This window comes from Narcine bancroftii, chromosome 2 (genome assembly GCF_036971445.1).
Source record: "Narcine bancroftii isolate sNarBan1 chromosome 2, sNarBan1.hap1, whole genome shotgun sequence".
In the NCBI taxonomy this organism is placed as follows: domain Eukaryota; kingdom Metazoa; phylum Chordata; class Chondrichthyes; order Torpediniformes; family Narcinidae; genus Narcine; species Narcine bancroftii.
Window position 1 is genome coordinate 165,682,810 of NC_091470.1, and position 25,961 is coordinate 165,708,770.

The 25,961-nt window shown below is 43.2% G+C and overlaps 1 protein-coding gene across 2 annotated transcripts in view; it reads right to left on the minus strand.

Annotated features, from left to right (window-relative positions):
- disp3 (dispatched RND transporter family member 3) overlaps positions 1–25,961 on the minus strand; it is a 323,436-nt gene that overhangs the window by 15,335 nt on the left and 282,140 nt on the right. Inside the window, exons 17-19 of one of the 2 annotated variants that reach the window (XM_069919044.1) lie at positions 18,947–19,092; positions 13,184–13,313; positions 10,247–10,360 (exon numbers count right to left, since the gene is read on the minus strand). In XM_069919044.1, the coding sequence (XP_069775145.1) occupies positions 10,247–10,360; positions 13,184–13,313; positions 18,947–19,092 (390 nt within the window). Of the gene's footprint in view, positions 1–10,246; positions 10,361–13,183; positions 13,344–18,946; positions 19,093–25,961 lie in introns of both variants that reach the window. The other variant, XM_069919043.1, reaches the window with a different exon arrangement.

A 25,961-nucleotide genomic window follows, 5' to 3' on the forward strand; every position in this document is an offset into this window, starting at 1 on the left:
ATTAAAATCAGCACCAACTAAAATATTATCATTAGCTTGACCCAAACAAAAAAATCATCCGAAATAAATACTTCATCATCTGCATTTGGAGCATAAATATTAAGTAAAGTCCAGAATTCACTAAAAATCTTACAATTCAATTTAAGAATACATCCTGCCTTTTCCTCCATTGATTGTAATTCAAAAAATACATTTTTATGTATCAAAATTGCTACACCTTTAGCTCTAGAATTAAATGAAGAAAAATATACATGCCCAACCCAATCCTTTTTTAATTTCACACTTTCCTTCACATTCAAATGTGTTTCTTGTAAAAAGGCAATATCAATTTTCATTTTCTTAATATACGCCAAGACTCACTTACATTTAATTGGACTATTTAATCCTCGAACATTAAAAGTAGCAAACCTCAACTTTGACATATCTACTATTATTACTAAATACCAATAATATATTTATATAAAAACTCAAATCAATGTATATAGTCCCTCCAATAAAAAAATCACAAATTAAAAACTGAGAAAAAAAACTAAAAAAAAAAATCACTCCCCCCAAAAAAAAGAAACTACCAAAAGGTAGTAATCCCCTAAACAAAAATTGGTTGTGGATCACCCACCAGTGGCTGATGACTTGTAAAGAATTTAGTGCAAATCTCCCCATCCCCAGCCAAACAATCAGTAACATCCAAGTATCTAACAAGAGAAAAAAGAAAAAAAAAGAAAATTGTTCCTTTCATCCAAAAGACTCCAATCTCAAAGATCCCATTTCAGAAGGAGGTGGACTCTTCCCATCCCCATTTTTCCGATTTCTTCCATTTCCAGAGCTACCAATTTTTTCTTTAGGAGATAATGGTGGGCTACGTCTTTGTCCTCTTATATCTGGCAATGAATCAGCAAAAATCATTGCTTCACAATCAGTTTCAAAAAACCGAAATTGATAGTCTCCGTAAAAAACCTTCAACACTGCAGGATAACAAAAAGTAGACTTATAACCTTTACGCCACAAAACTTCTTTAACTGGATTAAATCGACGTCGACATTGAATGACATCTTGACTCAGATCAGGATAAAAAAAAGACTCTGCTATTCTGAATCAATAATGGGGTTTGTCCTTGTCTTGCATTTTGTAATGCAAGTCGAAGTATTGCTTCTCTATCCAAATAACTCAGGCAACAAATTATTACCGGTCTCGGGGGTTAACCAGCTGAGGGTATTCTTCTTAAAGCTCTATGGGCTCTTTCCAGTGCCAATCCCCCAGAGAAAAATTCTTGCCCTAATATTTGCGGAATCCAGTCTTTAAAGAAACAAAGAGGATCTTGTCCTTCTATACCTTCTGGCAAACCAACAATTTTCACATTATTCCTTCTGCTTTGATTTTCCAAATAATCTATTTTTTTCTTTCTAGCTCCTTCTCACGATCTCCTAATTCTATGACTGATTTTTCTACCTTCAACACTTTTTCTGTGTTAGAAGTCACTTGTTGTTTACAGTCCAAAAAAGCAGTCTGAAATTTTAAAAATTCTTCATAAGATGCATCCACACGTGTCTTAACCATATTTAATTCTGAACTTATAGCAGCATTCATTTGAACAATTTCATTCATTAGAGATGTCAACAGAGGTTGAATAACTGCATTCAATTGCATACATTGTGAATCAGTAAATCTCAGCTCTGCTCTCTCTGACATGGTGGCAGAACAAGGTAAATGCAGCTCCTGCTGCAATTCAACAGATGGCATTTTAAAAGTTTTACTGCGGGTCTGGACTCCCAGCGACGGCACCTGACTTATTCAGGGGATCGCTGCTGGTCTCCCCACCCCCCCCGCATCTTGTTGTTTTCTCATCCATTCGTGAAGAAAAACAATTTCTTCAGATTGTAATGCTGCCTGATGCATTTCCAACAATGGAGTCATCTTCCTGCATGCTCCCCCCATTGAAATCGAAAGGCTTTCCAAATCGGGGTCCACTTCTTGGGAACACGCACCTTCTTCCAGAGAATGGGTAATTCCAGCGCCATCCTTCACTTGGTGAGTAATAGGTTATTTTTTCAGCACTCACAGGCGATCTTTTGGATTTAGCCAATGAAGAAATTGAGCCTGAGGCTGTTTCAAGTCGTCTAGGCCCCAGATCTTCAGCACTTCGAAAATGTATCTTCTTTTGAACTTGAGATTTAGTCTTTTTACCATTAATGGCCATAATAATTCCTTAATACTTTAAACTAAAATTTAAAAAGTTTAAACTTGGAAACAAAGTGTTAAAAAACAGGTATTTAAAAGTCTGGCCAGATGTCGAGACTGAAAAAAAAATTAATTTTTTTTTAAAGAAAATTCTAATTCTGTTCAAAGTAAGTTTGTATTATGGGATGCTATGAAAGCCTATTTGAGAGAACAAATAATTAATTATACTTCTAAAATAAAATAAAAATTGATTAAATCAGAGTTTTGAATTAGAGAAACAGATCGATGAGTTAGAAAAGGAATTTCAGAAAGATGCTACGGAAGATCAGAAAATAGAATTATCGAGGTTGAAATTGAAATATAATACCTTGCAATCTTATCAATTTGAATGTGTGATTAATAGGACTAAACAAAGGTATTACGAATGGGGAAAGGGAGCACACAAGGCATTGGTGTGGCAATTAAAGAAAGAACAGATATCGAGGACTATTAATGTTGTTAGATGGAATTCTCTTATTACATAAACCTCGTGAGATTAATGATGAATTGTATTCATTTTATAAAAAGTTATATACATCTGAAGGAAAACAGGAAACTGGATCGATTTTTAAAAAAATCACAGTTGAATTTACCGATATTAGAGGATGGAGATATACAGGAGTTAGAAGAACCATTTGCTGATTCGGAAGTTAAAATGGCTATGCTGGAAATGCCGAACGGTGAATCGCCTGGTGATGATGGATTTTCAGTTGAATTTTATAAATTGTTTTACGATTATTTATCTACAGTGTTTGGGGATGTATTACGTCAAGTTGGAGAACACTATGATTTACCTGAGTCTTGTTCTAGTGCTTTAATTACAGTAATTCCTAAAAAAAGATAGAGATCCTTTGAAGGTATCTTCATATAGACCAATTTTGTTGTTAAATGTAGACTATAAAATAATAGCTAAAGTATTAGCGAATAGATTGGCTAAATTTTTACCAAAGTTGATTCATATTGATCAAACAGGTTTTATAAAGAATAGATTAGTTTGATTAATAGATTTCGACAATCTTTAGATGCAGAAAAAGTATTTGATAGAGTTGAATGGAATTTTTTGTTTCAAGTTTTGGAGAGATTTAAGTTTGGTCCTTCTTTTATTGGTTGGATTAGGGCTCTATATAGTAAACCGGTATTGACAAATGGTTTGATTTTGGAAGCTTTTAAGTTAACTTGATCAACTCGTCAAGGTTGTCCTTTATCACCAGCTTTGTTTGCGTTAGTGATTGAACCTTTAGCACAGTTGATAAGACAAAATACACAGATACAAGGTATGAAAGTTTTAGATGAGGAGTATAAAATTAATTTATTTGCTGATGACATATTGATGTATTTAACAAATTCAGCTCAGTCACTTTTGCATTTGAAGGAATGTTTAATACAATCAAATTAAATATCTGGATATAATTTTGAATGTTAATTATTAATTTTTATATAAATTAAATTATGCTCCGTTAATGAAAAAAATTAAAACTGATTTGATTAAATGGAAAAATTTACCTATGAATTTAATGGGAAGGATAAATACAATTAAGATGAATATCTTTCCGTGTATACAATATTTGTTTAAATCTATTCCGTATTTACTTGATAAAATTTTTTTTTGAGATTTCAATAAAATGGTTAGGGAGTTTTTATGGAGGGGTAAATTTTCAAGAGTAGCTTTGAATAAATGAACTTGGAAATATGAGTTAGGGAGATTTTGTTTACCACATTTTCAAAATTATTATGAGGCAGCCCAACTTAAATTTATTAGTTCATTGATGGATTTGGAACGGCCTCCTAGTTGGCTAAAATTGAGATGGCAAGTATTTTTGAATTTGAAATACATCAATTTTTGTTTAGGTGGAATATGAATTTGTTACAACAATATAATGTGCCTATACTAAAACATTTAATGAAGTTATGGATAAAGAAAAATAAAATGATAGGTTCTAGGGGTAATATTGGCTTTGACTCTGTTGTATAATAATCAACTTATTTCATTTTCAATACATAATCAAAGTTTATTGCATTGGAGATTTAAAAGTGTGAAAAATTTGGGAGATTGTTTTAAAGAGGGTAAGTTTTTATCTTTTAATCAGATGAGTGAAGATTTTGGTATTGATAAGAATTCTTTATTTCTTTATTATCAAATTCGATCTTTGGTAAAATGTATGTTTGGTAGAGATATGATTTTACCTAAAATGACTAAATTTGAGACTTCTCTTATGAAGGTACCAGAGAAGGGTTATATTTCAATTTATGTATCAAATATTACAGGATGGTATGGATAAAAAGGGTTGGGATAGATCTAAAATTAAATGGGAAGCGGATATTGGTTTTATTTTTTCTGAAGATGATTCGTTAGATATCTGTTATGATAGTGTAACTAGATTGGTAAATGCACATTATGCAATGATTAATTACAATTTTTTACATCAATTATATTTGACACTTGAAAAATTAAAAAAATATGGTTTTAATGAATCAGATTTGTGTTTTAGATGTGGTGATACGGTTGGAAATTTTTTTCATGCCGTTTGGTCATGTATACATACACAATCTTTTTGGAAGAAAATTCAATCATTTTTAGAATATCTGTATAAGATTAAAATAGTTTTAAATCCAACAGTATTTTTATTGGGTAGTTTGCAACCTCTGAAAGGCTTGGGATTAGATAAGTTTCAGCTTGCTTTTGTATATGTAGCTTTATCCGTAGTGAAAAAATGTATTGCTGGTACGTGGAAAGATACAAATATGATTGATATTAATAGATGGCATAATGAGATGAGATACTGTTTAATAATGGAAAAAATTACGTATATTTCACGATAATTATAATTTTTTATTAATGTGGCTGTTATACTCAGAATGTTTACTTCAATTTATATTGATTAGATTTTAATATGTATATTTAACTTTTTTTTAATATTCTTTCTTTTTTATGGCTCTCCTTAGGAGAGTTGGCTGAAGGGGGGGGATTTTGTTTTTCTCTTTTTTTTAATATATATAAAAAAAGTTCATGTTCATGTTTAATTGCTGTATATGTCATATATTATTTGTTCTTTGAACGAATAAATAAAGTTTTTAAAAAAAGAGTTCAATATCATTAGCTCGAACCTGACAAGTATTGACTGGGATCAGCTATCTGCAGGTAAGGTTGCATTCGGGGCAAGGGAGTCTGTTAGAAGTTCAATAAAGAGTTGCAGGCAGAAGGGCGAGTACAGGAAGATGAGGGTATCCTGGATTTCTAGGGATATTGCAGGTTTAATAAAGTCAAAAAGAAGGAGCGGGAAGGGTGTGTGGAGTATTGGGAATGGGGAAGGCCCTTCAGGAGTATAGAATGTGGGCTTGGGGTTCTGCTCAAAAAGAAACAGTAAAATCCCCATTATCTGGAATTCAAGCAACCAGCAGTCTCAAGCAACCGGCAACAAAAAATCAGGGAAAATAAATTGGTAAAATAAGTTTAAAATTGGCGTCCCCTAGCAGTTAGTTCGTCAATCACGCAACATCCAATTTAATTTAAAAAAAAAATTAAACTTTAAATTTAGACATACTGCACGGTAACACTCCTTTCCAGATCCCAAAACTGTGTCGGCCAATTACACCCAATTTACCTACATCCCTGGTATGTTTCGAACGGTGGGAGGAAACCGGAGGGAAAACCCACACAGACACAGGATGAGCATATAAACTCTCTACAGACAGCACGGGATTCAAACCCCAGTCCCAATCGCTCACCCTGTAACAAAATTGAGCTAACAGCTACGCTAACTGTGCCGCAATCTCAAGCAACCGGAATATTCACTTGTCTGGCATCTATCAGGGGTTATCAGGGGTTTTACTGAATTAGGACAAAAAAAAATTTACTGATGATATTAAGAAAAATCTCAGAATTTTAAATTGTTTTGGGAGAAGAAGGGTAAACAGGGAAAGAACCCATTCGGGGCCAAAGGGACAGACTTTGGATTCAAGGTCTTAAATTGATACGCTTTAAGAAGTAATCCATTATAAGATCATTGGACCATACGACATTGGAGCACAATTGGAGGCCAGTCAGCCGATGGGATCTGCTCTGCCATTTGAATCATGTCTGACGTATTTTTCCTTTCAATCCCATTCTCCTGCATTTTCCCCATATCCTTTAACACCCTGATGAATGTTTCAACTTCTTTAAATAGACACGATAGGCCCTTTAAAGCCGCCGTGTAAAATGGGGTTAACCGGGCAATTTGCTTGGTTAGCGCCCCACTCATGCAGCAGGTTGAAAGGGTCCAACCAGCTCAGGTTTGTCCCAATTCAAACGGGTCCCTGCCCTACCTCAGAGGTAGTCAGGGAATCCAGTAATACTCACCTGGGTCATGTCCTCCTGCGGCTTAAAACCGAAAACGGCCGACCTGGTTGGCATGTCAGAGAAACTCCTGGTGAAATGCTTGCCATAATTGGGAGTGGAGAGAGGGGTCGCTGCTGTGGGGCCGGGGGGGGGGGGGGGGGGAGTTCGCTGGCACAGGGCTGGGGGTGGGGGGGAGGGTGTTCCACGATTAAAGGGAGGGGGGTTACTACTGCTGGGAAGGGGCGAGGGGTTGCTACCATGGCGAAGGGGAGAGAGGTCGCTACTGCAGGGAAGGGGAGAGGGTTTGGCTGTTACGGAGTGGGGAGGGCTTGCCATGATAAAGGGAGAGGGGTCACTCACTATCGCGGAGAAAGGGAGAGGAGTCAACTGCCACGGAGAAATGGGAGAGGAGTCAGATGCCATGGGGAAGGGGAGAGGAGTCGCTATCACAGGAAAGGGGAAAGGGGTTGGCTGCCACAGCGTGGCGGGAGGGAACGCGATTGTCGGTGGGAGGGAGACTGACAGCTGGTTGGGGGAGGGGGATGGGGGAGACTAGTTTGCGTGACGTCTCATTTACTGGGTTGGCGATTTATTGGGGCTACCCCCCTCCAGCTTAAAATGTGCTGGAGGCACCTTTGCCCCACTAATCGCACCTGGGTCCCAGGAGGGCTACCTGGGTGCTGCAGCTTGAAAGCACCCATCAAGTTGGCCCCCTCAGCCTGTGGCAATGAATTCCACAGACGCGCCTCCCTCAGGCTAGAGAAATTCTATTCTAAAGGGACACCCTTTTAATCTGAGGCTGTGCCCTCTGGTCCTAAACTCTCCCATGACTGCACACATCTTCTCCACATTCACTCTCTCCAGCCCTTGCAAGTTACCTCGGATAACTCCTGGGGTGATGTGACAGACTGCCAAAAAATGTAGTCTATAAATAAATCCCCACGTAGGCTGTGAACAGTCTGGCTTGTGACTAAGATTGATGATTGAAGTATTGATAGGGTTGATACGTCATTTTATTTCCCTCCTGCCTAGCTCATGCCAATCAGAAAGTGTCCAAATGGAACCAATGAATAATTCAAACTTTAATTTCAACTGGGCATCTATTAAAGGCTCTAGTTGTTCTGGTTGTAAACATGTTGGTAATTAACCAGAACAAAATTACATACCGCTAACCAGCTTGAAGCAGAAAGGATTTAGACACCACAACACTCCTTGACCCTTTACTGAAAATTCATGCATTGTCGGAGCAAGAGCCTCCTAATTGATCAGCTGAGATTGTCAAGAACTCAGCCAAGCCAGCAATGGTGGCTTGTGCCCCAAGGCCTTCATGCTCCAGAACCAGGTCCACAGACCCTCAGGAGCAGATTCGTTTTAATAAATGTAGATGAGGGGCAAATGCATTCAGAGGAGGGGTCTGATGGTGGAGGGGTAGCAGCTGTCCCTGAACCTGATGTCGCAAGTCGTGTGGCGCCGACGCCGCTTTCCCGATGGTCACAGTGAGAACAGGCCGTTGTGCTGGCTGATGTGGATCCTTAATGATCACTGATGCTCTCTGACGGCCGTTATTCTCTGGAGATGTTCTCGAAGGTGGGGAGGATTTTGCGTGTGATGTCCTGGGCTGTGTCCGCTTCCTTTTGCAGGGATTTATGCTCGGGGGTATTACTGGCGTGAGAAGGTATTTAGAGGTGGGTTGGGAGGAATTGCTAGAGCAGCTTACACACAAACACATTTTAAAACACAGAATCTTTGCAGGACTTTTCCAGAGGGCTTTTTTTGCAGAAAGCAACAAAGTAGCAATGGCAGCAGCTTGCCTGGGAGAGCCTGTGATCTTTGCAGGCAAGGGACAGAACAGTTTTGCCCTCAGAGAGAGAGGGTGTGAAACAGAGAAAGAGGAGTCACAGAAATCGGTTCCGGAAGGACAAAGGTGGCAAACTTTGGAAGAGTGTCTGAAAGGTGACCTGAAAGAAAGAGGATCATCTGGAGAACCCTGAAGGGGGCAAGTTTCGTCAGCAAGACTGATTGAGAAGGAATCAGTTGTGGATGTCCTGGAAGAGGAATCTCTCTCTGAAAACCAGGAAGAACCCTCCTGAGTGATAACCATTTGTCTGTTAAACACCAAAGCCTGGTGAACATTGTAAATGCTAACTTCTGTGCACAGTCCAAGAATTGCCTGCAACCAGTGAGATTGGACTATGATCCAAATAACCTTTCTCATCTTAAATACATGCCACATTACTCCTGCGCTTAGTATTAGAGGGGGGATTAAGTAGGTTAGGTAGGTTTAATTCTGTTTTCTTGTTCAAATATAATTAAAAACTACTCTTGTTTAAGTAACCCAGTGTTGTGGTGCATATCTATTACTGCTGGTTTTTGGGGTTCTCTGGACTCCATAACACTGGTGTCCCCAAACCAGACCATCATGCAGCCAGTCAGCACACTTCCTGCCTCACGTCAAACACTTGCTGTTGAGATGCACAGACTTAAAGACTTTAATCAATAACATTCAATTAGTTTTTTTGGTGAGAGATCACTGTTTGTGATCTGCTTCTACTGCTTTGAGAAATAAAGGGATGGTGTGCAACTCCAAAATTCCCTAATGTGGTAGCACAGATGAAGAAGGCCAATGCAATGGTTGCCTTTATTAGCCAGGACATAGCATTCGTAAGAGCAGGAAGGTTTTGGTATAATTTTATAAACTACGGTACTATCAGGATTCCTGGTGTTGCCCCGTGAAATAAAACATTCAGTTGCTGACTACATGGTTGAAACAAAATACCCAAAAAAACCATGATAATTCTACATAAATTTATATATTTTTTCTGTTTCCTGCTGCCTGCTCCTTGTTTGTCTGGAGACCTGAGCACTGAAGTAGGCCTGGTGGTGCTGTTTGGTTCCCTGCTGCTTGCCCCTTGCCTGTCTGGAGGCCTGAGCATTGAGATGGGCCTATCACTGCTGTTCGGTTTCCTGCTGCCTGCTCCTTGCATGTCTGGAAGCACCAACAGTGAGGGGTGAGACAGATGTCCCTCTGTTGTCTCTTGCTTTCTCCTTTGTCTCACTCTACGGGCTTGTGACGAGCTTCTGCCAATGTTGCTTCACTTTTTTGGGCCCATATTGAACTGGGTTTGGCCACTTTGTTTTTATTCTGAATGTACATCGATGCCCAGCGCTGTAATTAATTGAGGTGTCCCTGATGCAACTTCAATTTTGTTTTGAACCTCATATGACTTTAACAGTTAAGTTCAATGTGGTCATGACATTCAGCATCAAATGTTACCTGTACTCTTGGACATTTCTAGAGTATTGATTTGCATGGAAAATAAACAGAGAAATGAACAAACATACATGGAAGGCTCCAAACACTGTGATCGTAATAAAAACACATGAAGATGCTGAAGGAACTCAGCCGGTCTCGCAGTGTCCACGCAATGCCAGAAATGCTGCAGGAAATTTTGGCTTCCCTTGCCAATTTTTCAGTCTTTATTCAGACACATTTTTTTCTGCTTATAACTTGAAGAAGGGCTCAGGCCTGAAATGTCGGTCATGTATCCTTACCTCCTGTGGATGCCGCGAGACCGGCTGAGTTCCTCCAGCATTTCTATGTGTTTTTGAACAGAATAGCACAATTGGGTCGATTTGCCAATCTTCCTACTGATTTCAAACCAAATTGCAATCGATAATTGACAACACAAACATTGTAGATGTTTTCTTTCTTACCTAGAATGGTCATAAGCACTGGTAAAAGTAGAAGAACGTGGGTGGTAAAGATAGCAACCGCTGCAATACAGATAACCAGAGAGAGCATCAAACTGAATAGCGCACTCTGTACACCTATGGAGGGAGAAAGACACCGGAGTGAGCCACCTCAAAGGAAAATGAAGTAAATCATAAATCTAAATGCTGGAGAAGTTCAGCAGGTCAAATTGTGTCCTTTAGAAAATACATAATCGGGCTTGAGCCCTTCATCAAAGTAGAAGAGAATGCTGGCAAGCGTCTGAAGAAAAATGGAGGGGGGGGTTAGCAAAAGCAGGAGGTGATTGGTGCAGAAAGGAGGGAGGGAACAGCAGCAATGAGGGGGAGGAGGGGAGATAAGGTGCCATTCCTTCAATTTGTGGGGGTGGTTTGGGTGGGATAGTACCCAAGGCCATAGGTGGACATATGGACTCGGAATTGAAGTGGTTGGCCACTTGGAGGTCACTGTGGATGCAAACGGAGTGGAGGTGCGGAGCGAAGCGATCTCTCAGTCTGCGACCGGTCTCTCTGATGTAGAGAATGCCACAAAGGGTGCACTCAAGATGAACATAAATCCCCAACCTGTCCCACCAACGCACTGCAATTTTCACTTCCAGATCTTAAGAATTTGTTGTAACTATACATTAAAGCTCTCCGAGTTAATGAATGTATTTGACTCCAAAAAGTACATGCTAGTATTTTGCTGTGAAATGTGAACCATATTTATTCCTTTGTTGCGACAAGGTTTAACTGGTCCTCACACAGAGCCATGCTGAGAAACAGCTTCTTCCCACGGGCAAAGAGACTGCTGAATAACTGAAAGAACTCCTCATACAAACCATCCACGACTGTCCTATTTATTAAACAATCTTTTTCTATTTTCATATATGTATGTATGTACTGCATCTGTATCATTTGTCTGTATGCTTGTTATGTCTGGCTGCTTGTGTCTTTGGACCAGAAACCGGAGAACATTGTTTCGTCATGTTGTGCAGTTGGATGTTAATAAACTTGAACTTGAACAGAGGATAAATTCTGTTAAATGTTCAAATATTAGCAGCTGCTTGTGAATTGATGGTTCTATGGCAGGGTAAGGTCAGTAACTGACTTTGCTATATATATTTTAAATACATTTTATAATGCTTTGTGGTTGAACATCAGTGAAATAACAAGCTTATAACAGATTATATTGCAAGCCGCTACTGTGGTGGTACACCACCGGCCTACTGCAGGGGGCAACCTCTGTACCTGCAGGAGTGTAAGGGGACAGGACAACACCTGGCCGGCTGTCAATCAGTCAGCCTGAATGGATCAAGCCCCACCCAGTCGGGTGTCAATCACCCTTTGGGATAAAAGCCTGAGCCGGCCTCCCGAGGCCTCACTCAGAGTTGCTGTAGCCACAGCCAGCCTGGATCTGTGGAAGTCTTTGTGGATTAAAGCCTGTTGTACAGTCTTTACCTTCTGTGTGTCTGGTTCTGTCTAACAGCGCACCACAGCTACAGAATTATTTTTGATTTAATTTAGAAAATCAGCACGGTATCAGGTCCTTCCAGCCCATGAGCCAAATACACTCCAGTGACAAATTAACCTACTAACCCTGTATGTTTTTTGGAATGTGTGAGAAAACCGGAGTATCTGGAGGAAAATGATACAGTCAGAATGTACAAATTCCTTAAAGAAATCAGCACTGTGAATGAGTTATGCAAACCGCTACACTAACCTTGCCACCCTCTGTTGTATCATTCTACACCCCTGTGTGTGTGTGTGTTGGTGTGTTTGTGAACCTGTCACTGCTACTGTAGTTGATAATGAAGATCTTTAAATTTGCAAACAGGACCCAGAAAGGTTCTGCAAATTATGAACCACTGATATTTTCCATGTTCCAACAAGGCGTGGATCAAAAGAAGTGTTTGGTTCTGGTCACCCCACTGTAGGAAGGATTTGCAAGCATTGGACTGGGTGCGGAGGAGATGTATTGGAGAACATGCTTAATGAGGAGGGGTTGAGCAAGCTGGAGCATTTCTCTCTGGAGGGACAGGGGATAAGAAGCAACTTAATAGTGAGACCCATGGATAGGGTGGAGAAGCAGCAGCTTTTTTCAACCAGAGGGGCAATGGCCAATACCAGAGGACATTTGTTAATGGTGAGTGGAGGACAAGATTATGGAAAATCTCAAACTGTGTTTCAGTTCACAAAGGGCATGAGGATAACTAAGGAATAAGCAGTGTTCATTTGGGACCAGGTAGCAATGGACTGAAAATAAACATTAGAGGTCTTCAATGAAATTTTAAAAATATTTAGATATACATCTTGATAACTGGCCATTCCGGCTGCAGAGCCCATGCTGCCCAGATAGCCCAAATAACCTACAACCCTCGCAGGGGTAGAGAAGGGAGGAAACTGGAGAGCCTGGAGGAAACCCATGCAGACACGTGGAGAATGTACGAACTCTGTACAGACAGTGCCGGATTAGAACCATCATGTAACAGCATTGTGCTGACCGCGACACCAACTGTGCTGCCCAAGATTTCTCATCTGCTCTCACCGTGGAAAAGGTTCTTGCAGCTAGAGAACTGGGGGGGGGGGGGAGAGTGGGATTGGAGAACAAATGACTGGCACCCGGGCCAATTTTTGGCACTCAATTAACTGACAACCTTTGGAATGTGGGAGGAAACTTGGGCAACCGGTAGAAAAATAGAGAGAGCATTCAAACTCCACATAAGCGGCACCTAGGGCAGGATTGAACCGAGAACCTTTGCAATGCGTTTTCATTTTTGTGGCACTCCAGGCCTCTCGGTGGTATCTTTTGCTCACTCAATGTTGCTTGATCCATGCTAGAGTAAGACCCTTTATCTTAGCATTCCATCAATTGAAAATTTCAAGCTCTGTCCCCGAGTTCTGCAAGAATCTGCGTTGACTTGCCGATTATTTCCATGAAGATCTGCTTCCAGTGTTCACACGTCTGAAATCCATGGCGTAGTGAGGATTGTTCAGAAAACTGCCGGAGTTGCTCCTGGAGGTAGTTCTCCCATTTCAGATAGTCTGCATATGTCTGAAACGAGGACTTCCCTTTGTAAGTAGTCTGCGGAAAATTAACATGCATAGCTAAGAGAAGCAAAAGATTGAACGCATGAAATAGCAGTAATGATCCTTTCAAATAATTTCAAAAATTCTAACAGCTATCAGACTCTTGAATGCCCCGTGTTACACTAATTAGGCACTGGTCCAACACAACAAAAGGACTATCCGCACTGTTGCAAGTCACTTTAAAAAAAAATTAGACACACTGTAACGGGCCAATTCACTCTATGAAAACTGTGCCACCCAATTTACACCCCAATAACCAACACCACCGTTAACGTTCTGAAGGGTGGGAGGAAACCGGATCCCCCAGAGAAAACCTACACAGATGCCAGGGAGAACGTGCAAACTCCTTAAAGGCAGTGCAGGATTCAAACCCAGGACTGGTCCCGATCTGGTGTTGTAAAGGCGTTGCGCCGACCGCTACACTAATCAGGATTACAAGGAATATTATCTGTCTTATATATTTATTGTTCCTTTTTTAATTCAATATATATTTTTACAATTATCTTTCAGCTGTAGCAAGTGAGAATAATAAAAAGATATAAAATTTTCGTGAGATTAATTTGTTGAAACTGTCACATCCAGGCAATGTGTGTAAAGTTTTAGGTGGGGGAATAAACTGGGAGAAACTTGTAAGCATGGAAATGAGCTGAAATTAACTTGGAAGATTGCCACAAGGTTAAAAGAGGAGCTGTGGGAATTTCATGGTGTGGCTGTTTTGGACAGTTGAGTTCCTTTCTCTGAGGGTTACAGAAATATAGAGTTTGGAAATAGGATATTGGGATATTAATTCAACAACTTTCACTGACCACTTCTATTTTTTTTTAAGATACGAGGCCATACTTTTCTACAGTATGGCTAGCTCAATGATATTACAGTAGCAGTGACCCAGGTTTGAATCCAATGCACTCTAAGGACTTTGTACATTCCCCCCATGTCTACGTGGGTTTCCTCTGGATGCTCTGGTTTCCACCCAAGATGTACGGGGCTACTAGGTTGTGACGTGCTGTGGTAGCAGCAAGCGGACACAAAGCATAAAAGACTGTACTACAGGCTTTATTCTGCTAAAAGTCTGTGCACCAGTTTCCGCTGTGTTGGCTCCAAGTGACTGGCTCAGGCTGATACTCGGGTCGGCTGATTGACAGCCAGGCAGGTGGAGTCGGCCCCCAGGTGGTCATTCTGCAGGTATAGAGATCGCCCACCTGCAGTAGGCTAGTGGTCGCATCACCACATAGGTTAATTGGTCAGGTGGGCTTACTTGGATGGCACGGGCTTGTGAGACGTAAGGGGCTGTTACCGTGCTGTACCTCTAAATTTAAAAATATTAAATAAATTTTTTCCAGTCTCTGAACTGCTACTTTGACAATTTTAGTTTACTACCTCTAACTCCACCATGCACCAGCTACTCCCCAACCTGTTCCCCTCCTCTCTGAGTTGCCGGGGCACCCTCAGCAAGATAATAGCTGCATTACATTTAACGATCCTTTTTCCGCTCTGCTGAAGAAAGCTGCCTCGTGCAATGAATGGGAGCAGAGAGAGAGTCGAACTCTTATTTTTCCATGCAATGTTACCTTGCTCAGTCACCAAGATGGCTTGGATTTCTCTTGTCTTGAGCTGAGAAGCCCCGGGGGAAAAAAGCTGGAGGTGTGAGAGACCTGCTGGAATCTGGAGCCACAGTCTGCTGGAGGGAGACGGGTTGGAACACCTCAAGACTAGAAACTCTTGGCAAACTATTGTTTTTAGCATGGGAGTTGTCCTTATTCCCGACAAGTTGCAAAATGCCGTGAAAATAGTCTGCCCTTTGACTACATCGCTCTCATGTCAGGGAAACTGTTGGGACTTGGAATAAATGTGTTACAATCATACATAAGGCACTTTCAGCTGGCCAATTAAGCCGCATATTTTGGCAAAATGCAGCTGTGGGAAGGTCAGGTGAATGTGCAGGAGGCGCCTGCAAGGAGAGTTTGGTAACCCTCCTCCGAGAGGGATAATCCCCGTAGCACAGTGGCCTCCCCACCATCTGAATGCAGCTGCATTCGGATGACAGTCAGCTGGCCAATGCCTGACAGCTCCTCTCCCAGTCCCCACGCTGGCTGCCCGCCAGCGTGGGCTGTAAGTGCGGGGACATCCCCACACTGATCCCGCTGGCCCGCTCTCTCCCCACTCATGAAATCAGTCCCTACACGGGAGTGGGGAGAAGGGGGCTGGAGCGGCTGGCGGGCCGAAACAATGCTGGTACCCAACTCGAGTGCCTCTTTCTCCCCCACCGCCCGCTCCAGCCCCCCCCCCTACTCACTCACCGGCCGCTCCAGCGTCCTCCCCCACTGGCCGCTCCAGCCCCTGCACTCACCCGCCGGCTGCTCCAGCCTCCTTCTCCCCCACTGGTGCTCCAGCCTCCTCCCCGACGGTGCTCCAGCCTCCTTCTCCCCCACTGGTGCTCCAGCCTCCTTCTCCCCCACTGGTGCTCCAGCCTCCTTCTCCCCCACTGGTGCTCCAGCCTCCTTCTCCCCAACTGGTGCTCCAGCCTCCTCCCCGCCGGTGCTCCAGCCTCCTTCTCCCCCACTGGTGCTCCAGCCTCCTTCTCCCCCACTGGTGCTCCAGCCTCCTTCTCCCCCACTGGTGCTCCAGCCTCCTTCTCCCCCACTGGTGCTCCAGCCTCCTTCTCCCCCACTGGTGCTCCAGCCTCCTCCCCGCCGGTGCTCCAGCCTCCTTCTCCCCCACTGGTGCTCCAGCCTCCTCCCCGCCGGCTGCTCCAGCCTCCTTTTCCCCCACTGGTGCTCCAGCCTCCTCCCCCGCCAGCCACTACAGCCCCGTGAGTGGAGAGAGAGTGGGGCAGCGGGGACATCCCCGCGCTGATAGCCCAAGGGACAGGAGCCGGAATGTACTCAGATGAGCTGCGCTTTCAACGCTGCCACCTGAACAACAATTTAAAGGGCCGTTTCTGCTTCTTCAGGCACATTCTTAGCGGAGAATCCACCTGAAAAAGCCTCTAGAGATATAGAAAAGAAACAGGCCCTTCAGTCCATCAAGTCATTAACTCCCGTTTACAGGAAACAACATTAATATCTGGTTTTTAAAAATTCTCCCTACATTCTTATCATTCCCCCCAGATTCTGCCGTTCACCTACACACTAGGAGCAATTTACAGTTAAGTAAACTGAATTCTGTAAGACAGTGGTTCTCAACCTTATCTTCCACTCACATACCACTTTAAGTCGTCCCTTACTCAATACAGAGCACCTATGGCAGAGGATGCGTAGGTTCTCTGGGGTTAGGAAGGGATGATTTAAGGTGGTATGGGGAAGAAAAAAAGTTTGAAAACCAAAGACAGAGTGAGTCAAGCAACACCCAAAGAGGCAAGAGGCAGATGTCAACTTTGCTGCAACTGACCTGAGAAAATCAGTGCATTGCCTACACCGGTGCGGCCTGACCTGTTTGTTGCTCCGGATTCCACCGTCTGAATCCCTTTTGCTGAGGATGTGGAGGTACACTTGGGAATGGAACGTGCTTGTGTACATTGTGGTAAATAGGAGATTCACCGAGACAGAGAATGAGAAAACAATGAGCTGGATGGAAGATATCCAGGGAGCTGGCACAGACTCATATCTGAGAAGTAGAGATCCCGAATTCTTTGTCAATTACCCACCGGCCTGTGCCTGTGTGTCAGTTCAAGGACTAACTGGCTCATCAAACCATAAGAAGTCACAGCAGGATTAGGCCATTCAACCCATCAAGTCTGCACCACCATTCGAATCATGGCTGACTTTTCCTCTCAGCCCCATTCTCCTGTCTACTCGCCATAACCTTTCACACCCTCACGCATCAAGAGCCTATCAACCTCTGCTTGACATCCTTCACAGCTGCCTTTGGCCATAAATCCCATAGATTCACCAACCTCTGGCTGAAGAAATTTCTCCTCATTTCCATTCAAAAGGGATGACCTTTTATTCTGAGGCTGTCCCCTTTAATATCGGTGACATTTCAGTAAAAGTGGAGCAACATCATTGATTTAAAGCAGTGCATCTGCCTAAAAACAGAAAACGTCGGAAACACCCAACAGATCAGAACGTTTGGCGTAGCGGTTAGCGCGGCACTGTCACAGCGCCAGCGATGGGGGCCACATTCTTCCCGTGTCTGCGTGGGTTCTTCCCACCCTTCAAAACATAGCGGAGGTTGTAAGTTAATTGGGTGCAATTTGGCGCATGGGCTCGTGGGCCGAAAGGGCCCTTACCATGCTGTATGTCTAAACTTTAAATATAGATTAAAAACTTTAAAACAGAAAATAAAATGTTAATTCTGTTTAGCTTTACACAGATGCCATATTTAAACACAGAGTGTGTGTGTGTGTGGGGGGGGGTGGGTGGGTGGGTGGAGTGTGTATGGAATGGGCTGCCGGAGGAGGTGCCTGAGGCAGCTACCATTGCAATGGTTAAGAAACAGTTGGAGGGATACATGGATAGGATTGGTGGTTAGTATGGGATTAGTTAAGGTGGTATGTAAGTGGGAGAAAAAAAATTTGAGAACCACTGAATATGGTAAAAACATACAAAAATCCTGAAGGAATTCAGCCGGTCTCACAGTGTCTATAGGAGTTAAAGATATATTACTGACATTTCGGGCCTGAGCCCTTCTTCAAGGTATAACAGGAAGGCATCTGAATAAAGTCTGAAGTCTGGCCGGGGGAGGAGTCCAGATCAACAGAAGGTGTTAAAATGATATGATAAGAGGAGAGGTGAGAATTGATTTTAGCTCTGTGAAAGGAGACAGAGGGAAAAGGGAAATGAGAGAATGTGTGTGTGTGTGTGTGTGTGTGTGAGAGAGAGAGAGAGAGAGAGAGAATTAGGGGAAAGGTGACTGGGAAGAAAAAAGGGAATGGCTTTAATGGAAACTGGAGGAGTTGCTGTTAATGCCATCCATTTGGAGGGTGTCCAGATGGAAGATGAGGTGTTGTTCATCCAATTTGAGGGTGGTCTCAATCTGGCAACGCATGAGTCCATGGACAAACATGTCAGCAAAAGAATGGGGTGGGGAATTGAAATGGCCACTGGGAATTCCTCGGCTAGAGCTGACGAGCGCAATGAAGCGATATTCCAGTTACTCAGTCTTTTAATTTTCAAGAAAATGTAATGCAGTGATTTTGATGAATAGTGGGATGAAGTGATGTATTCAGCCACTTTGGAGGTAAAACAGGATTGTGGTCCAACTCTACGTGCTGTAGACGAAGTCTATCAAGGAACTCCAGGCCAGAGAATATCAGTACTGCTCAAAAACATGGCATTTTGTATCAGTTATCTTCCTAAACCACTCACCCCAAGGGCAATCCTCCTTTCAATGAAACGCTAGGAGACATTTCAACAATGCAACTTCAACATTTTTTATGCTGTAAAACCCCCGGTATCTGGCACCCATGGCGATTGGTAGATGCTGCATAAGTGAATTTGCCGTTTGAGATTGCATGTGGCAAGATTGTCAAACTAGGGGGTGCCAATTTTAAACTTTGGTATTTTTTCACCTATTATTTTCCATTCTTTTGCTGGATACTTGAATTCTGGATAACGGGGATTTTACTGCATCTATATATTTGCTTCTTTCAATGCTTACAGATTCAAAGGCCATTGAGATCCACTGAACTCTGCCATCTTTCACTCCGACAGCGCCATGTGACAACTGCCCAGGAAGCAGGTTGGGCTCCGGAATGTTCTTACATTCTGGATGCAACATTTGTAAGAACGTAGAGACACTGTAACCTAGGGCACAAGAAGAACTCGACATTACTTATGCGCAAATCTTCACAAATTGGCAGCTGACATACTAGGCCTCACTTTTAAAAACATTTTAGACATGGTAACAGGCCTTTTTGGACCATGAGTCTGTGCTGCCCAATTACACCCAATTGACCAACCATTTCGAGTGGTGGGAGGAAGTCAGAGCCGCCAGGAAAACCCACGTAGACACGAGGGTGTCCTTACAGAGGGCACGGGATTGGAACCTTGGTCCCGATCGATAGCACTGTAACAGCATTGCACTAACTGCTAATCTAACTGTGTTGCCTAGATCAAAAGTAAAATATATTTTAAGGGTATAAATTATGAATCAATTTAAACCAGAAGCACTGGACAAATATGCACAATATTTAATGGACAGAAACTGAATATAGAGGGAATTATGTTTGTTTAAAGTGGGAAATTTGAAAGGGAGTGAGGCCTGTAAAATTACTGTATATGGCAAGGGAGGAGTTTCCAAGTTACCCATGAGGAATGGATTGAGTGGACTTGTTTCCACGTGAGAGAAGGACCTTGGGCAGGTGGGCAACCTTCCATCATTTGTGGGCTGGATGGTGAGTCTGGGGAGAAGGGGGGTGGCAGTGGTGCTGGACGGGGGAGGGCAGGGGGAGGAGGATCCGGATGTGGCCCGTGGACTCCATCTAGGTGGGCCCAGTACACATGCTCATTTTGCTTAGATATGTTTGGATCATGGGCTAGATGTGGCCTTCAGGCCGTAGGTTGTCTATTCTCTGATCTAGGGCCAGAGGGCAGAGCTTCAGAATAAGAGGACTTTGGAACAGAGCTGTGGAGAAGTTTCTTCAGCCAGACGGTGCCGAGTCTGTGGAATTCGTTGCCATAGATGGAGGACACCATTGGGTAGAGATAAAGCAGAGGTTAATGATTTCTTGATCAGTACAAATGGGGAGAAAGCAGGAAAATGGAGTTGAAAGGGAAAGCGCGTCAGCCGTGATTTGAATGACGGGGCATTTTAATGGCCTCATTCAGCTCCTACTTATTCTGGTACCTGGCAGGCAGATGGGGGCAAAATGTTTTACTTATTGGTCACTTTGTTTTGTGATTTAAGGGAAAGATACCAGCTGTCCAAAGCTTCATTTGGTGACTGCCACTTTGGTCTAATCAGGCGGTGGATTCTGGAGTTGTTCTATCCTTTGCTGGGGGAAATAAGGAGCCTGGGGGGGGGGGGGGAGCTTCCTCTGGGGCTTCTGGTTTCCTCCCACCATTCAAAATGTATTGGGGGGGGGATCTTAGGTCATTTGGGTGTAATAGCACAGGGTTGTGGGCCATGCCAAAAGGGCCTGTCACTATGATGGATGTCCAAATTATAAATGAAATGCAGGAGCCAGGATATCTTAAATTAGTCCCAAGGATGCAAGTTTATAAATTTATGAAGAACATATTCTGGTTCACCCAACGTAGGGCAGCTGGCAGAGTTACTGCCTTAAGAGCATCAGAGAGGTAGGTTCAATCCAGACCTAAGGCACTGCCTGTGTGGAGTTTAGCTGTCGTCCCTGTGGCCAGGCGCTTCCTGTCTCCTCCCATATCCCAGAAATGTGCATTGAACATGGGAGAAATGGATGAGAATTTGGAGGGAATTTGTAGGGTGAGAGTAGAGTATGGCTGATGGCTGTAGAGTAGATTTGTGGGCTAAACAACTGTTTCTGCATTGTAACTGTGGAGGAAAAATCTATATCTTTCAGCATTGATAGCTGACATTAAAAAAAATTACTGGCAGGATGAGTTCGCAGTCTTTTCTTAACAAGTATGTGTAAAGTTCAGGTAGTCTCAGGTTGACTGGGATGAAGTGTGAGGCTATTGACACCAGTTGGGAGATGGGGTCCTTGTTACCTTGCTAGGGTGATATGGGGAAGCGACCTGCTAATTGCTTACTGCTTGGGGCACTGATGTAAGGCCTCCTTTGTACTTTGCCTTCAGCTGTTTTCTCTTTAGTTTTGGGATTATGTTTGTGTGTCTCTTTTACTCAAGAGAGATGCTGTTCGGAGACAGACTCTCTCTGTGGTATCAAGTTTTAAAATAAAGGCTCTCTGTAAGCAGCATTCCTCTGTGTCCGAGATTGTTTTCCACAACATAGCACCTTTCAAGCTGGGGTGGGATCAACACAGTAAATCACCTACATGGCGATTTAAGGGGGATCCCACCCCCCCCCTCCTTTGAATGACGGGTCAGGCAAACTATCGGTAAGTCTCCCCCGTACCAACTGCAAATCACTCCCGCCCCCCCCCCCCCCCCACCGCGGCAGCCAATCCCTCTGTTCCGTTGACTGCAGCATCCACCCTCCCTGGCCCGCCAACCGCAGGGACCCCTCTCACCCCTTCTGCCAGCACCAGCAGCAAGCGCTGACATCACAGGACGACGCGACCTAGGCCAGTTTTAATGGGTTCCCTGACTACCTCCGAGGCAGGGCAGGGACCTGGTTGATTTCCGACGTGCCTAATCTTGTCAGACCCTTTCACACTGTCCTGTGAACGTGGCGCTAACCGGGCAAATTGCCCGGTTAACCCCATTTTACAAGGCAGTTTAAAAACACCTAATAACTCTCTTTGACACTCATAGAGTCAATGCCTCTAAGCAACACCTCTAGGGATTGGTACATGCCGCATAAGTGAATTTGCCGGTTGCTTGAGATTGCGCGCTGCATGAATTGGCAAACTAACCGCTGGGGCGCCAATTTTCTCTCGTATTTTTTAAATCTATTTTTCTTGATTTTTTTTTGCCTTGAATTCCAGATCACAGGGATTTATTTTACTGTATTTATGTTCTCCCAGAGAGATTTAAACAAAATCCCCAGGCTCATTGAGGGAAGAATTCTGTGGAGTTTTTCTATCTCATCATTTCTGATCTTGAAACTCTCTCCAACCTTTTTCTCAGTAAAGGTAACACAACTAAGTCTGAAGAGAGAAACAGGAGACTGCAGATGTTGAAATCTGGGGCAACAACTTGCCAGAGAAACTCAGTGGGAGGAACAGAATTGTCAAACCCTTCAAGACACACAAATATTGTTAGGCTGAAGCTAACTCACTCCCCAGGGATTGAGTATCAATAACCCCCTTCATCCCAATGGAGTTATACAGCACAGAAACAGACTTTTGTTTCCAATTTGCCCATGCCGACCAAATTTTCCATCCAAGCTTGTCCCATTTGCATCAAAATCCCTAGTCTCTAACTAAAAAAAGAGGTGACGCTGCCAGAGCTGCTTTAACGGCAAGCCTGTTGCTGGTGTGGACCCAGGGAGGGTGGAGAGCAGAGACAAAATGCTCCATTGCAGGGTCCAACCACCCAGTCTGACTGCCGTCAGCTCCATACAGGCTTTAAACAGCCTGGGAAAGGAGCTGACGGTGCTTTATTTTAAAATCCTGCGAAAGTGGGGACTGGGCCCAACATGGTGGCACCTGTGTATGGCAACATCCATGAAAGTTTCCAGCCTCTGGGGAAGCAAAGAACTGGTGTTGGGTACCAGAAAATGGGGAGATCATACTGCCTCTCCCCACCCCCCCTTCTCAATGGAGTTGGGGGGGGGGGGCATTCTCCCCGTTTCAACAAAGAAGGCGGAAATTATACTGGGCTGCAATGATGCAGAAAAATACCAACTTATTCTGCCAAAGATGGGCTCTGAGATTCTTGCAGTCATGAGAAATACTCTTCAACCACCATCACTAGAAGCACCTGATACTTCAATATCATGTCAAATTATAATCTCATTTTGCACAAAAGATTGCAGCCGTTTTCTTCTTCAGAATGCACACTTTAAATATAATCCTCTGCCAGCAAAGCAGTTTTTGATGACCACGGATTTTAAATGAAATTTTATTGCTTTTCAGATAAAAAGGACGTGTACATAACATGCTGACAACATTCTTATTAAATGCGATTGCAAAGAGAAGGACTATTTTCAAGATTTGCAGAAATTGACGTTGAGGAATTAAAATGAATGCATTGCTGAAATTAAAGTGAATGCATGGCTGCATTACGAACCCCGTCACCCTGATCACAACCTCTTTTCACTTATACCCAGGAACGCAGGAGGTTGCGGAAGGTGACAAACATAGCCAGGTTCACTACAGGCTCCGATGTCCCATCCAGTGCAAACATCTATGTGAGACGCTGGTTCAAGAATGCCACCAATATCATAACAGACTCCTCCGTCACCCTGGTCATAACCTTCTCCCACAGCTACCTTCAGGTAAAAGGTACAGAAGCCAGTAGACCAGCACCTCTTGGTTCAAGAACAGTTTATTTCCAACAGCTATCAGGCTCTTGAACCCTTCCTTGTTACACTAATCAGTAACCCTTCTGACACCGCACTGTTGTAACATCACTGTTTTGTTTTTCTTGCATGATGGTAACTGTAAATATTATCTTTCTTTTGCATTTATCGCTTTCATTTTTTAAAATTTCATGTTATGAACACTATTGCCGTTGTTTTGTTCACGTTTGGCTACAGCAAGTAAGAATTTTGATGCACACGCACATTGTACAATATGTATGCCAAGACAAGGGTGATGATTGTAGACTTCAGGAGGTTGAAGGTCTACCATTCTCTATTACACATCAACGGCAATGAGGGTGGAGAGCACAAAGGTCCTTGGTGTGCCTACAACGAAAGACCTATCCTGGACATACAACACCTTCTCATTAGTCAGGAAGGAGCAGCAGCACCTACACTTCCCTTCCAAAGGACCTTGAGGAGGGCGAGTATAGTGGCCCCCATCTTGACAACATTACGTAGGAGCACAACTGAGTGAGGCCTTTCTGGCTGCATTCATGACGTGGCATGGTGGCTGCAGGGCATCAGATTGGAAGTCAATGCAAAGCATTATCAAAATGGCTGAGGAAACTCTATTGTCAAGGTTTACTAGGTGGGTGGTCGAAATTTATAGATGAGCCTTTCCATCCTGCACACTGACCCATTACCATCAAGGAGGAGGTACAGGAGCATGAAAATCAGGGCTGCCAGGCTGGGGAATAGCTTCCTCCTGCAGGCTGTGCGACAGTGCCCTGCTACCGAGTAAATCATCCCAAAGTATTTATTTTTATGTATATATGTGATCATTATGGTCTGTGTATAGTGTGCCCTATGGTCCAGAGAAACACTCTTTTGTCTGGTGGTATATTATAGTCAGATCGTCATAAACTTGACAGTAATCTCATCATCAGTATGGCTTGAAGTGAATGCATTGCTGTTGAAGGACATGGTCTGAATCAATGATAGAATATTAGTGAGTGGGAATCCTTTGTTCATTACTGTGAATTACTGCCTGAAATTGCTCCTTTATCCAGAGGGCATTTATTCGAAGCAGCTGTCACTTTGATAAATCTGTTCTGGGTTGTTATGCAGCCAGGGTGCTCAAAGATTTTCCCTTAAAAGTTCATTTGCCTCATCCCTACTAAATATCGTCAGTGAAGCAGATTCCAAGAAGTTGTGTAAGTGACCTCGTTGAACATAGGGATCAATCAATCCTGCTGACGGGAACATAAAGCTCCAGGAACCTCCATTCGATACAGCCCGGTGTTGAACTATTATTGTTTGTGCATTTAAATTTCAGCTCAAAAAGGCAGAATGAATGCATTTTCCACCCGAACTGATACCCTATCAAACCAATTATTAATTTTAAAAAGAAATGGCCCATCACAGTTTCCAATATTGCAACAGAAATCGGGCTCACTATTCAAATGCCAATGAGAAGAAGGGTTTTCCCTTCTTTAGGGTTAGAATTAGGTTGTAAGCTTGGGTCTATGATAGAGTGTTTCTGTAATTAGTCCAAAGTGTTTTGGCCCAGGGAGTCTGTTGTGTGAATTGGTGTTGATGTGGGGCTTCTATTTGTGTTGTCTTTGGATGGGGTTGAGACTGGGTAAGGGTGTCGATAGGTGGAGTCTGGGTAACGTTGCCTCTGTGATTCCGGATTGTGTTCTGGCCTGGGGGTCTGTCCTCATTAGTGCCTGGCAGAGTTAGCCGGATAGACTCGAGGCCTTTGTGGGATTATATTGGGTTATTTGGGACGGTTTAGGATTAGAGTTAAGTCTGGGTAAGGGTACCTTTATGCTCTCTGGTTGTGTCCTGGCCTAGATTCTACCTCAGGCAGTGCCTGTTTGAGTTTGCCATTAGGCCTTAAGGCCCTTGTGGGATTGGTTTTGGGTTGTTGTGGCTTTAGGATAAGGTGAATTCTGGGTAAGGTTGTCCCTGTGATTATTTCCCTTCTTTTTTGCATGAAAAAACTTGTGTTCCTTCATTGAGGGCCAAGTGAGGCACTGGAGGGAGAAGAATTAGAACCCCCTGCTGGTGTGCACGTGTAACAAAGCCAAGACGTGAAATGTTGATGGACCATTTCTCCCCAAGTATGCTGCCTGACCTGCCGAGTTCATCCAGCAATCGTTTGATTGCTCCAGATTCCTAGCATCTGCAGCTTTTGTGATTCTTCACCGATGACTGTTCTGAATTTTATGATAGATGCGGAACACGAAAGTCTGCCGTCGTGAAAACACACAGTAAATGCTGAAGGAACTCAACCGGTCTTGCAGCGTCCAGAGGAGGTCAAGGACATTTCAAGACATTTCTTCAAAGAGTAAACAAACAAAAAAAACATTTGATCTGATATTCTGGCGCCTTCCTGTTTTATGTTTGAAGAAGGGCTCAGTCCCAAAACGTCACTAATAAATCTTTACCTCCAATACACGCTGTGAGACTGGCTGGGTCCCTCCAGCATTTACTGTGTGTTAATGACAGATGAGCCAAGTGTCAGATTAAATAGCACACTTAAAGTCTGGAAATAATCTTTCTCGGCTGTAAGTTTGTTGTTAATTTCATTGCAAAATGT